The following is a 16,148-nucleotide window of genomic DNA, read 5'->3' on the forward strand; positions in this document are numbered from 1 at the left end:
TGAGAGGAAAGGAGAACTTAACTGAAATAACTTTACTTCAAGTGTCTGAGTGAGCGATGTAATGAAATCTGTTTGCTGTGCTAGCTGTCTCCGGATTGGGCTGTAATTACACCACAGAAGGAAGAAAGGTAGCTGAGTCTCAATCTAGATCATTTGTGTAAACTCAGCCTTCTTGTCAACGATGTTCTCACGTTGCATGCATGCAAACCACAAAAATCATCTCCGATGAACAAAACAGAGACAGGCTCAGGTTCCACGATGTGATTACCTTATATTCTGTCAATGGCGTTTTCAGAGGTGTTTAATCTGACAAACTAAGGTTAGAAAAGAAAACATTTTGCATACTGAGGAAATCCACTCGTTCTTCTACATTCAATACATATGAACCCAAGACCAGCTTGACACACTACCAAATATATATTTTTACTCTGGAAAATAAAAATTACTGTTTTCTCCAATGTAATGACTGTGCAATACATTTTCTGTCTGGGATCATATCCAATTTACATTTTATTATTTTTCTTTAGACCACCCAGGAGAATTAGAGACCCAAAATATATATAAAAAAAACTAACGAAACAGAACAATAATCAGTCATATATTAATTTTGAGAACAGTATACAATCTATCAATTATGATATGATTGGTGTAGATAAATGTATAATAAATAGTATTTAAGAAAATTAAATAAAAACAGATATTTCTAGGCTCATTTACCCAGGAAAATAATTCAAACAATTGTAAAAATTTTGAAAAACCAAAAATACAAAGGAAACATGATTATTTTGGCAATGCATGCTAATGATTCCTTGGGTTTTCTTTTTTTGCTGGAGTTTTTTTTAATTTAAATTAATATCATTTCTCAGCACACTTCAGACTGGCTAAAAATATGTTCACACATACATCTACTCATAATTTTATAATTATGATTACTATCTCTTTAAAAATATATCTAGGTAAGGTTTTAATGATCCTAAATACAATTACTCATGTTTTATCATTGGCAGATTGTATTTTGATTTAGACATTAGACAGATTACAAATTCATGTTACATGCATTGCTAGGTCAATGCAACTTTCAGTCAGAGAATACTAATGTTTATAAAAACACACAATAATTATTCCTGCAGATATAAAATGTAAATTGTCGAAAACTGCAAATGTGGGACTCTTATCTGCAACAGAATACAAATAAAACAACAGTGCTTTAATGAAGAGTATTCTAGCAAGGTCTAAGCACACACCTAAATGAAGCAGTCTCTCATTTCATGGTAATGAGGAGTGTCCTTGATGTGGGCTCACACTGCATAGATATGCTGAACTTAGTTTACAGAAGAGATTTCCTATTGACACCTGCAGAATCCCACCCCTTCTGTCCTCCCAGGAGCAGGAAAACCACAGGCCACCACACTGGCGCCATCCCTGGCTATGTCCAATCAATAAGGACTTATTTCCTGGCCATTTGCTGAGGTCACAGCAGCAAACCTCATTAATTATTTCTACTTGTTTAGCCTCAAGTGTGCTTCTGGCATGACAAGAGAAAACGATTTGACCTTTTTTTTTCTCTCTTCTTCTATTTTTATCTTTAGTTATTCAAACAAGAAAAAAATAGTTTCAACACTCATTGCGTAATGTGGCAAACCAAAAGAAGAATGCAGTTAGGACCTCCTGATGGCAACGTAATTCACAGTCCACGATATTCAGGCAAAATAAAAAAAAATAAAATAAAAAATAAAAATAATAATAAAAATGAGCTGCAACATTCAGCTACGTAGAGTATCATGAAAATCTGGTCACAGCATATACAATGTTCTCTAAGGCGGATCTGGCCTTTGAGGGAGGGAAGCAGTGCAGGGTCTCCAGAGCCTTGTTTCCATGGTAACGGCACAGGTCAATAGCTGAAGTCACACCTTTGCCAGCCTTGATTGCCTCCTGCAACTGGAAGAAAGCACAGTTACATCTGAAAAGCTGGTTGTGTTGTCACATGGCATACAATATTTTTTACTATGACAAGATAATTATCTCATCCCTATTGTTCCTAGCAAAAAAAAAAAAAGTCTCGACTAAATCACAAGACTGCTTGAAGAGATCACCTTAGGTTGAATGAACATCAGACAGTGTTTTGTTTGGTTAAGTGAGGAAGATGTCAAGGTCTGCTCAGTGTTGGTTGCTGCAAAAGCTACACTCGTTATGTTTCCTGGGTGCTTACTATTTGTAGTGACAGCTCTTTGAAAAAGAGTCTAATATCCACAAAAATAGCTGCATCCTAAATTCAGAAGTGTGAAAACTGGTCAGTAAGTGATTGTTAATGCCATTATGTAGAATTTTACTCGTACAGGTTTCATACTAGATCATTCATGATTTCCTTTATCACAATGCAGTAGGAAGAAAATGCTAGATACTACCAAATTCAACACAGGATCTAGCAAATGCTCACGCAATATTATGTTTCTTCTTTCACAACAACGATTATTAGTGCTCAACATGACTTTTCAAATGTAATCTCCTAATGCCATTTCTGTTACCCAGTGAAAATACCCTGCAAAGAGCGGTGATTACAAGTGTTGTAAATTAGATCCGTAGGAAAAGCTATTGTGTTCTCAGAACCCAACTGAGCTTCTTACAGGCTGGTGACAAATCCACAACAAATTCAGGCTTTAACTCTTTCACAGCTAACACCCCGATAACAATAAAATCATGTATTTTAACCCTTTCACTGCTAATACCCTGGCTAAAAAAAAATGAACACATCTGTGATTTAACCATTTCAATAATGACACCAATTTCACATATTCCACACTTAAGGCCAGTACAAACGATAAGAAAATCGGAAGAAAAATGCTGTTCGACGATCTGCTCATTTTCAGATCGTTAGTACAGGGCTTTCGACAGCTGATTACAAATTTTCGGACAACAAAAACTGAATGAGCAGGCTATAACATTTTTGATGGATGTGAACACAACATCCGATTTTTGTCTAATCAGTACAGTTTTAGTCCGAAACAAATCGTAAGAGCAAGACTACGCATGCTCAGAAACAAAAGAATACATACAAAACTATTCAACACTTTACATCACTTCTGAAATTGTATTCTGTTGTATGAGTGTTTTAGTATGTTGAGTAACCTCTACATTTTCGATAGGAGACTAGCATGCAACAAAAAAAGGATGAAAATTTGTCAGATAATCTGATCGTGTACGAGGCTTTACAGTTTGAGTAGAAATATATATATATTTTTTTCAGTCTAAGTGTACAAATACAAATGTATAATGGTTCTTTAACTACTTGCCGACCAGCCGCCGCAGTTATACGGCGGCAGGTTGGCACGGCTGGGCGAGATCACGTAGCTATACGTCATCTCGCCTTTCAGCCAATAGGGGCGCGCGCCGCCCGCTCGTCCCTGATCCCCGCACGTGTGCCCGGTGGGCACGATCACCGCCGGGCACCCGCGATCGCTTGTTACAGAGCGAGAACCGGGAGCTGTGTGTGTAAACACACAGCTCCCGGTCCTGTCAGGGGGGGGGGGAAATGACCTATCACCTGTTCATACAATGTATGAACAGCGATTTGTCATTTCCCCAAGTCAGTCCCACCCCCCTTCAGTTAAAACACACCCAGGGAACATACTTAACCCCTTCCTCGCCCCCTAGTGTTAGCCCCTTCCCTGCCAGTGTAATTTTAATAGAAATCAATGCATTTTTATAGCACTGATCACTATAAAAATGCCAATGGTCCCAAAAATTTGTCAAAAGTGTCCGCCATAATGTCACAGTACCGATAAAAATCGCTGATCGCCGCCATTACTAGTAAAAAAAAAATATTAATAAACATGCCATAAAACTATCCCCTATTTTGTAAGCGCTATAACTTTTGCGCAAACCAAACGATTATTGCGATTTTTTTTAAATTAAAAATATGTAGAAGAATACGTATCGGCCTAAACTGAGGAAAAACAATGTTTTTTTATATATTTTTGGGGGATATTTACTATAGCAAAAAGTAAAAAATATGTTTTTTTTTTAAATTGTCACTCTATTTTTGTTTATAGCGCAAAAACGAAAAACCGCAGAGGTGATCAAATACCACCAAAAGAACGCTCTATTTGTGGGAAAAAAAGGACATACATTTTGCTTGGGAGCCACGTCGCACGACCGCGCAATTGTCAGTTAAAGCGACGCAGTGCCGAATAGCAAAAAGTGGCCCGGTCATTGAGCAGCAATATGGTCCGGGGCTGAAGTGGTTAACCATTTTGCTTCTGGGACTTTTTTTTTTTTTTACATATATTTTAAACACACATTTTTGTCCTGAAAATTACTTATAAGCCCAAACCCATTAAATATTTTCTGAAAGCAGATAACCAAAAAGATAGTAGTTATGTTACACAATAATTGTGAAACTGTGTATCCTCTATCTTACATAAAAATTAATTTTAGTGCACGCAAACACAATATAAGCCCCACTTTTAGAAAAAGATAAAATATGAGGCTATGTCAAATAAATAGACACCAAATATGTCAGGGCCTCAAAATTGTTTGTGCCTGAAAATTGACAAAAAACTACAATACCTAGTGATATTAAAGGTTCTTTTTTTCAGAATACCTGCTCCATGCAATGATTTTGCAGAGAACAGCCAAGATCTTTCTTCTTCTCGGGTCTCCTGCTGGCGCTCCTGGCTCCTCCCCCTTGCCAAGTGCCACCACAGCAAGCTGCCTGCTATGGGGGCACTCATGCATGTTTTTTCCACGGACCTGCTCTGTGTATCCACCCCCTGCTCCCTCGTCACCTGCTGTGATTGATAGCAGCAATGAGGGAGAGAGCCTCAGCTCTTGTGTACATCACTGGATTGAGATCGGGCTCAGGTATGTATTTAGGGGGAGCCGCAAGGGAAGATGCATGCAGACTGTTTCCTTCCTTACTGCATAGAATGCAGTACGGTAATAACCTTCTGCCTTTACAAACACTTTAAAATTTTACATAGACAAAGTTTAGTTAACTGACTTGCTATCACAAATGGGCTTGTAGGCCCACTTCGGGCCTGATCACATCCACATTGTAGCCAGGAGATTTAAAGCTCATGACTGCTATTGCAGACCTAAACTGTCCCATGGTATGTGGTATACATCACTGATAGCAGCGTATGGGTTAAAAGAATATCTGAAGCCATTTCTTTCAAAGAAAAATGCACAGACTAAGTATTAGAACCTGTGTCGATTTTTTATGCTGGTGCCTCTACTGGCGAGATTTTTATTCCCCCCCATACATTATTGAACCATTTTTTTTTATGATACACTTAGGACCCTTTCACATGGTCGGACCGTTCAGATCCGCCTGTCAGTTTTGACGGCGGACCTGAACAGCCGATCCATGCAATCCTATGGAGCGTTGGATGTCAGCGGAGACATGTCCGCTGACATCCGAACCGATCCGCCAAAATCAGACATATGGCTATAAGTCCCCATCGGTCCATGGCGGATCGGGTAAGATCTGATAAAAACGGACATGCTGTCCGTTTTCACCAGATCGCTCCATAGGAGACAGCGGTGCTGCACAAGCCCCTCCCCGCTCAGTGAGCAGAGAGGGGCTTGTCATCCGCCAGCTCAGCCTGCGAGTCTGCCTCGTGTGGAAGAAGCCTTAGTCACATATGAAAACTTATTTGGACTTGGCTTCATAAGCAAAACACAAAAAAAAAACTATTGGAGCCAGTTTGTCAATCAATTTTATATTCGTGCATAGATCTTTGCATCCCCATACCTTTAACCATTAAAATAAATAGAGAAAACAAAAAAGGGTGTGAGATGACCTCTTCCCTATGGGCTTCCTTCACGGTTCCTTATATCCATATTTGGTGAGAAACTAGATCACTCATACAGTCTTAAGATATCTGAGATGATGAAGCCTCCATTTAGCTATGAATTTAGAGTGTTTCTCCTGTAGGCTCGCTCATAGCTCAGGTAGTCTATTGCCTGTAATATGTGCCGTTAGTTAAAATACAGTCCTCTAGTACAGTCTGAGCTACGGACACAACCACCACAGATCCAACATTGTGCCACGTTCTTCTCTGTCCACAGGAAGTTCTGAGAAATCCCAAAATTTACAATTGTCACCAGAACTAGAGGTGAAGGAATCTATTCCAATGGAAGCACTTTTTTCAGTGAGAGGGTTTTTCTCTTTGGAGAGACTTTAGCCTCGTACACACGCACGGTATTCTTGGCAAGAACCAGCAAGAAAACTGCTGGCAGAGATTTCTTGCCGAGTAAACCGTGCGTGTGTACGAGACTTTCAGATTTCTTGTCAAGAAAACTGCCCAAAATCTCGACGAGAAAAATAGAGAACCTGCTCTCTATTTTCTCGTTATAAATCTCGCCAGTGTTTTCCTGCCGAGAAACCCGAGAGTGTGTATACTTACCTGTCACCGTGGAAGCTCAAAATGACTTTGGCGCATGCGCGCTAGCTTCCGTTTTTTTTCAGACGAGATTCTGGGCCGTGTGTACAGGGCTTTCCTCTCAAATCTTGTTGTGTCTGGAGGCCAGGAGGTGAACCCCCCCCAAAGGAATATAAAAAAAAATTAATGGGGTTTTAGCGAACCCCTACTTTATCTAAAATGTTAGATATACTTAATGGATCCTAACTGATTTTTTTTCTTAAATTTTTAGTTTAAAGCCAATGGCTTGAATCACCAGCCTTAATTCTTTTATGTATCTGGGATTTCAGTACATATTGTTTTTGACCTGATGAAGAAAGTATAACTATTTAAAGCTTCTCCTGACAATGTCCGTTCTAATAAAAGTATCACTTTCTGTATTCAATGGGTTTCAGTGGCAAAATCATCCCACTAAGGTTTTCAGGTCTGTTTCTTGCTGCAGCCAATACGAAGCAAAGCAAGGAATTCCCACATAATCTGCAGCAACCAATTGAATATAAAATAAAAGACAACTCAATCAGAGTGATGGGGATGTCCACATTATGGCTGTAGCTTTTGACCTTACAGTCTCCTAAGCTGGTCATACACGGATAAAAAATGTGGTCACTTCAGAAAGGAGTAGGCAAATTTCCATCAGTGTGTGTTTGTCTCTACTAGACAGAAGTTGATTGTTTGATCGACTTGTGTTAAAGGAGACATGCTAGAAAACGTCTGTCGATCAGCAGCCACTGTAATCAGTGTATTCTGAAAGCAGAGTGTCCCACTGTCAGAATATGATGTCCTGACAGGGAAGTGGATTCCTCCATCTACCTCATACCCCATTTGTGTAAATGGAGGAATCTGGTGACCAAAAAAAAAAACACGAATCATCTATGGTCAGCTTTACTCTAAATGATATTAAGATGTGTGCATACTGTACTGCAAAAGCTTGTGGTAAAAAGCAATACATTTATTGATTACCACAAAACTGTTTGCACGTAACAATGTGTATTGGCTCTTAATTTACACAAAGAGACATTTTCCTCCTTGATTGTGATATTGGTGCTTGTAGAATTTTTTACTCCTACAAGGCATCTTAAAGTGACTGTAAAGCTTAGCTATTTTTTTTTAATTAAAATAACAAATATGTTATACTTATCTGCTCTGAGAAATAGCCCCACTCCTCCTCTTCTCGGGTCCCCTGCCAATGCTCCTGGCTCCCATGCTTGTTCCCGAGCCCTGCTCTGTGTCCCCTTAAGAGTCAATAAGAGTCAATGGCTCCTGCTGCTTTATCTGAGGCCCAGGTCTAGTGTACATCACTAGATCGAGATTGGGCTCAGGTATGTATTTAAAGGGGGGGGGGGGGCTGCATGCATTTTATGCCTTTACAACAATTTTCAAGAAGTTAATAAACTTCAGTCAAATCAGAGATGAGCTATTTGAAGCAGGACTTCAAGCGCAGACATCTTTATAAATAAGAAAAAAATATAAATAAGAAAAAAAAAGTACTTTTTCCCCGCCTTTCCCCTTATCCATTCACAGAATGGCGCACAGAATATAAGACATTCTGTGAATGGCTGCTAGGGGAAAGGAATGCTTCGGGGATTAATGACACCAAAACCCTGTACACACAGACAGACATTTTCCGGTTCAAAAAATGGCCGACATTCTGCCTGTGTGTATGTCGGTCTGATCGGCCAGATCTGTCGGATGGAAAACCAGCATCCGACTGGGTCCCGATTAGCACTCTCAGCCAATGGCAGAGATCATTGGTCAGAATGTTTTGGCAGGGTGGGATCCACCTGTCAGAACACAACAGCTCAGCGGGGGAGATAGCCGTACTAACCTAGCATGGTTCGTACAGTATCTCTGACCGGAGCTGACAACCCTGCGGGTTGAACGCAAAAAAAACTGATAGTGTGTCCCCGGCTTAACTATTCTGTATATAAGAGCTGCAGCTCTCATAGCCCCAACTGACAGAAGTACAGCCCCAGCTGTAGTATCCATGATATACAAATGTATAAATTGTACATATAACACCCTTTATCAAAGATAACGTTTTTCTCCTAAGAATTTATAAAAATGTCTATGCCTGGTGTTTTGCTTAAATCTGTATTTGCTGATATACAATGCAAAAGCTACAAGGTAATCATTGCAGTTTAGATGTGTATATGGTATAAAGTAAAAAAGTAGATGTTGCCATTCCACCCACTGAAATAGACTGATTTGGCCGTTAGAGGCCAAATATTTATTTAAGCTTTCCCATATAATAAAATGTATTTAAAAAAAAAAAAAAAAAACAATGTCATATATAGTTTTCAAACCAATGAATTATCAGTATTTGCTTAGCAAAAAAAAAAAAAAGCACTTGGCAGGTCATTTTCCCAAAAGTCTTCATAAATCATTTTGCTTAGAATACGTGAGATGTAAGTATATAGCTTTATACATCCTTACCTTAGCCAGGTCAATCAAATTGCTTTTCATTTGAGCCTAGTGTAAATGAAAGAAGATACAGTGTAAATATTTAGAGACAAATTGAACCCACTGTAAAACAATTAAATGATTGTGCCTTTAAATTGTTAACCTGTCCATACTAGTATAATTTTGCTAAAAAACAACTTTTTTTAAGTTAGTTTAATTTTTAGTTTTAATAATATTTGGAAACATTTTCTATGGTTATTGGGGTCAAGTTGATGCTCATTGACAATAAATATCAAAGAAGCTGGATGATTTCTTTTTTTTTTTTTAACAACACATTTCTAACATTGAAAAAGGTTTTTAGTAGGGAAATAACAGTCATTACAAATTGAATGTTAAGAGCAAATGAAATTTTGGAGTACGTTCGAAAGACATTTGAAATGTACACAGAATTTTCCTATGAATATTCGTAGGTATGTTTGTTTGAAAATCTACTAGTGTATGGCCAAGCTTTAACTTTCATCAGAGAGACAAAATTTTCATGGGTAAGGGAAATTGACAGAGAGACCTTGTTAGTATGTAAAACTGCTTTCCCCATCCTCTGGACCTAAAAATGCATTTAACAGTATGGGTGCAGTCCTTTTGCAAGAGAAGACTATTTCTTACAATTGTATACTTTTGTGATTTGTATTTAATCATAATTCACTGGAAAAATAGTTAGCTCTTGGGTATCATAGTTCTCCCCTCTCTTCTGCAAAACGTTGGCTCTGGAGACTGCACATACGTATACTGAATGTTGGCCAGTTCAACATCTGTCTGTGTGTACGCGGCATAACAGACACAATAATAGAAGCAGAAACAAAGAGTAATGAACTTGACTGCTTACCTCTTTAACCTGTTCCATCCATACTTCTCTACCTATAGATTCTTGGTGAAGAACAACAGGGGCAGAATTCAGGCTGATAGAGCCTCCTGATTGCTTCCCATTCATGAATGGCTGGATGTCTGAGTTAATCTGGAAAACAATGGCCAAATATGTATTCAGTGGTATATTTTGGTTTTGTGCTGCCCTAGGCAAGACTAAAAATGGGCATCCCCCATCAACATTCGTCAAACTCCAGCCGCTTTAAAATTGCGCATGCCCATGCAAAGGAGACAAACAACGTAAATTTTACAGGTTACCACTTTCGCGTTACAGAAGAGGCCTGGTGCCAAAATGACTGCCCATGATCTCTCGTTCACAGTGATACCTCACCTGTGTGGGGGGATCGCTGTTTGTGTGCGCGTGGGACCAACACGCGCATTTGCCTTTGCGTGCAAGCATGGGAGGGTGGGGGCACTTTCTTTTTTTTATCACTTTTATTGCTGTCACAAGGAACGTACAGTGAAGGAAAAAAGTATTTGATCCCCTGCTGATTTTGTATGTTTGCCCACTGACAAAGAAATGATCAGTCTATAATATTAATAGTCGGTTTATTATAACAGTGAGAGACAGAACAAAAATATCCAGAAAAAGGATTTCAAAAAAGTTATAAATTGATTTGCATTTTAATGAGTGAAATAAGTATTTGATTCTCTATCAATCAGGAAGATTTCTAGCTCCCAGGTGTCTTCTATACAGGGCACTTAAAGGGAGCGCGCCTAATCTAAGTTTGTAACCTACATACAGTGGATTTAAAAAGTCTACACACCCCTATTAAAATGTCAGGTTTTTGTGATGTAAAAAAATGAGACAAAGATAAATCATTTCAGCTGTTTTACCACCACTGCTGCATGCCATATTTCAGTGGCAGTGGGGTTTAAAACACACTCCCAGTGGTTGCTGCCACAGGGAGTGTGTATAGATTACACAGACTGGCTGCTGGCTGTCAGATGAAAGTGATTGTGTGGCTGTACAGCCGCTTGATGGCTTCCACACACCCTGTTGCTGGTCTCCCTACCCCCTGCGCCCAGGACTGGCTTGCCCGGTGCTGCCATTTAGACGTGAGGGAAATCAGTGAGGATCCATTCACTGATCTCTCCTCCCTGCTAGTGACTCGGAATCACTGTGCAAAACGTCACTTTCTGGTGTTACTTTCCCCAGCCAGTGTAGCCAGGGAAGAAGCCAATTAAGCCTGTTCTACACCCCATTTGTTTAATTGGAGGGCAGGTGAGACATCAGAGGTCTTTTAGATCCCTGATGTCTCAGTAAAGAGAATCTGTCACCAAATAAAATTGCTTCACATATGGGACTTTTTGTTTCCTATGTTATGAAAAATAGGATTTTTTTTGTCATACTTACCTGTAAAATCCCTTACTTTGAGTACATCATGGGACACAGAGTTAGGCCAATATTCATTACCTACTGGGTTTTACGCCATCTCTAGGTGAATGGGCACTGGTAGACAAAGTCTTAGACAGGATCCCCTATATAAACCCTCCCACACAGGAAGTATATCAGTTTTGTAGCAAGCACTGAATTCTCCAAAAAAGGGGAAGAGATCTCTGTGTCCCACGATGTACTCAAAGAAAAGGATTTTTTTTAGGTAAGCATGACGAAAAAAAATATTTTCTTTTTCATACATCAATGATAAAAAAAAAAATAAAAAAAAAATGGAAGGAACAGTTTAAAAATAAAATAAAAAAGCAAAATAAATAATTAAAAGCACCCCTGCCCCCCCCCCCCTGCTCTCACGCAAAGGCAAACGCAAGCATCGGTCTGGCGTCATATGTAAACAGCAATTGCACCATGCATGTGAGGTATCATCGCGAAGGTCAGATCGAGGGCAGTAAATTTAGCAGTGCCAAATTGTAAAAACACCTCTGGTCTTTAGGCTGACAAATGGTCCGGGGCTAAAGTGGTTAAAAAAGGAAAAAGATAGAAAAAAGAGAAAAAATAAAAAAAAATGTGGAGAGGAAAAAATACAAGTAAAATAGGGGAGTTGGATGGAGGTGTGAAGGGGAAAAGGGTGAGAACAATAAAGGAAAAAGGTTGTGGGAATGGAAAATAAGGAAAGGGGCAAGAAATGAGAGAAGAGTATAGGAAAAGAGGAAAAAGGAGAAGAGGAAAAAGGTAAAAAATAAAAAAAGGAAGAGGGAAAAGAAGGGGAGGGGAAGAGGAAAGGGAAAAGGGAGGGGTGAAACGGAAAGAAATGGGATGATGAAGAGGGAAAGAAAAAGCAGATGGGACAATAACAAATGTATTACTCATTGTAGTTGTAAATGACTCTGGGCGTCATCTCTCATTTTACCAAAAACATAATACCATCTGAATACCATAATACCATCTGAAGTCACAATGGGCAACACACTGATCGTCACAAGACTATAACCAGCTATAGAAGTAATCAAACTAATATTTTCAGATGATTAAAATAATTTTACTGCTATTTTAAACCTCATACCATAAAAAAGGTAATAAATGAAAGAACCCTTTTATCAACATGAAACATGATTTTAATATGATTTAAACATGATTTTAATGAATGGTCTTAGAATAATGAAAATTAATTATGCTTTCCAAGCACTTTTGCATAACAAAGACCCCTAGCCTTTGTAAGCATATACAACAAAGCAAGCTACCATTAAATAAAACATGTGACAGGAGACAGTCCTTCAACAAGGAAGAAGGAGACAGTGTTACAATTTCAGCAGGTTCATTATTTTGCTACATAGTGACATCAGGCCTCATTTTAAATTTGTCAACTCTGTGTATATCCCCATGAGGGCGCAGTAGTTTTCAGTATAACAGTAAAAACTCTTAGCTGTCACCCAGAGTCCAGGATGCTCCTGGGCAAAACCTGAAAACTTCAGGGAATACATCACTAGAGTGCTATGTACTTGAAAATACTCTTAAATTATGTATGCAAAATCTGTTCCTTTCCATTACTTTAACCAACATGTACATAGACAAAAATGAGGGATTTATTCATTAAGAGTGACAGAAAGCAGAAGAAAATTATCCTTAAAGAGAACTTAGCACCAATATACTTGCGAAGTGCATACTTAACAGATATTTATCCGTTTCAGTGTCTCAAAGAACACTTTTCTCCAACAGGCAGTTAGATTCTACTTTTTGCGGAATGAGAGATTGCAAGAATAGGGATAGTGACAGCTAATTAAACAAGTATGTTTCTTAAGAATGCACAATTATCCCATCTGTACCCTAAATGTATCTTATAGACAGGTAAAAACTCAGAGCACATCCCCAACACAACATACCACTGTGGACCTTTGTTTTAGCACACTACAATGCACAGAAGTAAACCATATGTGTTTTGTGGCACACTGGGGAAAAAAGTGTATGTTTATTAAAAGGTTAATTGTAGTGCATGGGGTAATGCTTTGATTGGTAACGTTTGGATTAGGGTGATACCATTTACTGGCGAAGTAAAAAAATGTGCAAGCTTTGAGGCACCCTGGTGTCTTCTTCAGAGAGACACAGACCTTTTTTGATAAAACTCTGCTCCTTTTTTTATGCAATAATCTCTACTTCTGCAGTAACATGATTTATCAACCTAGCCCCAGTTACATACCTCATTTATTCTTAAAGTTAATCTGATCCCAGACTATGCACACTTTTATTTACATATTCTGAACAATGTAGTTCCTCCTATGCTTTATCCACAGACCCTAGCCCCAGCTGTTGCAAAACTACAAGTCCCATCATGCCTCTGGGTGTCATGCTTGTGGCTGTCAGAGTCTTGCTATGCCTCATGGGATTTGTAGTTCTGCAACAGCTGGAGGTCCGCTAATTGCATATCCCTACCCTAGCGCTTTGTCCCCTGTGTTTAACAACCCTGCCTTCTAAAGGCCTTGCAGGCCCTGAGGGGCTTTAATCGCTCTGCATGGCCCCAAGTACGTCACCTCCTTTCTTCTACTACTACAGATGCTCCACGGACAGAGATGGATTGGTAACGACATACCAGTTCTTGGCTTTTTGTAAACTCCTCTGTTCTTCGACTTTTGTTAGGTGCCCTCTTACTGACTTTGAACAGCTGTGCTCTCTCTGGGAGCCCCCCAGACACATGCTAGCTACGATGTATAATATCCTCCAATCTTCAGTTGCCACACCTTCTCCTCCCTCCTTTGCAGTATAAAACAGGGACCTGGGCCGGGAGCTGGACCCTGCAGCATGGGCTAAGGCTTTACTCATTAATCTAGTATTTTGTGTTATTCTCAGGAAAAAAATTGAAAGATTCTTACCAGGCGGTATAGAGACCCGGTCTATCTCCATCGCATTTTCCACAGGTCTCGGCGACATGCTGGCACTGTAATCGCACTAGTGGTACCTACCTTCACATCTGGTAGGATTGTTATAAGATTAGGCTTTTTTGGAAGATGATTTTCGACACCTATAACTACGTTCATGGTGAATCACTTTCTACTTCACCCGAATTGCCCTGTTATCAATTTTACCTGGTTCTCTACAGCAACAAAAAAATCTACTCTTTTTTTGTATTTGCAGGTAGGCAGTTCATTCCTTCTATGTGGAAATCGTCCAGTACTCTCTCCATTATACACTGGGTACATGTTATGAACGACACAATGAGGATGGAGGAAACTACTGGCCCAAGAGAATTAAACCTCTGACAAGTTTATCGCCCTTTCGAGGATTTGGATTGTGTATTCTTTCTCTGGCTCGTTTAGGAGATGGATAAGAGATGCATGACACTGGGACAAACTTTTATGGCCATCCTTTTAGTTGTATTTGTTATTATGCCTGTTTGTACTCACAGGATTGCTCCAGACATACCTGTTTTTGTCTTCCCTATTTTTCTTTTCCACTCTTTTCAGCTTTTCCTTTCTATCCTTTATCTATCTTTGTAACGTATAAATGGCATATTGTCTATCTTGAGCTGCCTCCCTCGGAGAGTAGGCATCCTGATTCTACATGCCATTTTCCCATATGCGGGACTACTCTAATGGCATAATTCAATTTGAACTTTATGTAGGGGGTTTTAGATGTTTTATATTAGGTCTATGGCATTCTGATATCCGTATTTCATTTTTTTTCTTGTGCATTATTCTGAGCTGATGCATGTCCCCCCTCAGTCTATTTGTGGGGATTTGTTGTTTTTTGTTTTAATCTGTACCTACTGCGCATTTTGTTATTTTCTTTGCATTTTCTGAATAAAATAATATTCAACCATAAAAGTACTTTAAATTTAAATCTCACTCACCTCTGTAGTTATAGGGATTGTAGGGAAATTCTTCTTCAAAGCTCACAACAGAGGTACAGAAATCTTAAGCTGTATATAATTCTCACGCGCTGCAACATGTTGCGACTCATTGCAGTGTGTCAGAATGTGTAAAAGTTCATCATATCCCACTTTTTTTTAGCACACACCTACACACTGTGTTGGTGTGAGCTGAAGCTAAAGGACATAAGGCAAATTGCCTTGTTCTTGTGTTGAGACTGTGCTATGCTGCCCAACGCAGCTGGTGTGAACAAGCCTAGGCGGTTAGTAATAAACTGAATCCTGACTAGAGTCTTTGTTGTGAACTTTTATGATATTTTAGCGTGAATTACTTCACATTACATGTAGCTGCAGAGGTCAGAGATGGCTTATATTAAATCTATTTTGCTGCTTGTTAAGAATATGTATGTCGTTTGTGCTGCAAATTTACAGCATAAAAAACAGAGACCAACTTTTTCTAGTGCAGAAAAATGCAGGTCAGTGTGAACAAGTCTTGTAAACACTTTGCTGGGCAATCATGGTATCTAGCCATTTGTCTTTGAGTGTAATATTAATGTATAGTGAGTAACCTTTCCAGTCTGATCATAGGTAGAAAAAAAATACATTTACATATGCCGCTCAAGGCTCCACCAGTTCCTTTTATGTAGCAACTGCTTGGAGTGCAGACAAGAACATAGCTTGTCCCAGATATAGACATCTAATGGAAAAGGGAATGACCATGACTAAGCTCTCTGGGTGGAGGGAAATTAGTTGGGGCGTGGCCTGGTTGGAGCCTGAGCTGCCATACACCTTCTTATGGGGGTATTGCAGAGATGTGCGACTTCCAGGACTTTTCCCTTTTCCATTAAGAACATTTTTGAGTTTTAAGTTACTTGATCGTTAAACACCAGTTTTGGGATGTCTGCAATTATTAGCCATTTCATTCATATTTAAATATGCAGCAGTTATCAGTGATAATATGCTACGCCTGCCAAATGTACTATTCCAGGAGTCTATGCTACATCATAAATATTAAAAAAAAATATTAATTACACACCCTTACAGGTGTATGAGGTCTTAGTCTTCCAGAACTGAATAATGGCTTATGTACTCACCAGGTCTAATGAATATATAAACATGGGCTTACATCTGCCATAGAATATGATTCATG

The 16,148-nt window shown here is 39.1% G+C and overlaps 1 protein-coding gene across 2 annotated transcripts in view; it reads right to left on the reverse strand.

Annotated features, from left to right (window-relative positions):
- Window positions 1–285: 285 nt before the first annotated feature.
- PDSS2 (decaprenyl diphosphate synthase subunit 2) overlaps window positions 286–16,148 on the reverse strand; it is a 235,226-nt gene continuing 219,363 nt past the window's right edge. For both annotated transcript variants that reach the window (XM_040350191.1, XM_040350192.1), the window contains 3 exons: window positions 9,706–9,834; window positions 8,856–8,891; window positions 286–1,938 (listed from right to left, as the gene is read on the reverse strand). In XM_040350191.1, the coding sequence (XP_040206125.1) occupies window positions 1,780–1,938; window positions 8,856–8,891; window positions 9,706–9,834 (324 nt within the window). In that variant the 3' untranslated portion in view covers window positions 286–1,779. The remainder of the gene's footprint in view (window positions 1,939–8,855; window positions 8,892–9,705; window positions 9,835–16,148) is intronic.

The sequence above is a fragment of the Rana temporaria genome, chromosome 4, assembly GCF_905171775.1.
Source record: "Rana temporaria chromosome 4, aRanTem1.1, whole genome shotgun sequence".
Classification (NCBI taxonomy): Eukaryota; Metazoa; Chordata; class Amphibia; order Anura; family Ranidae; genus Rana; species Rana temporaria.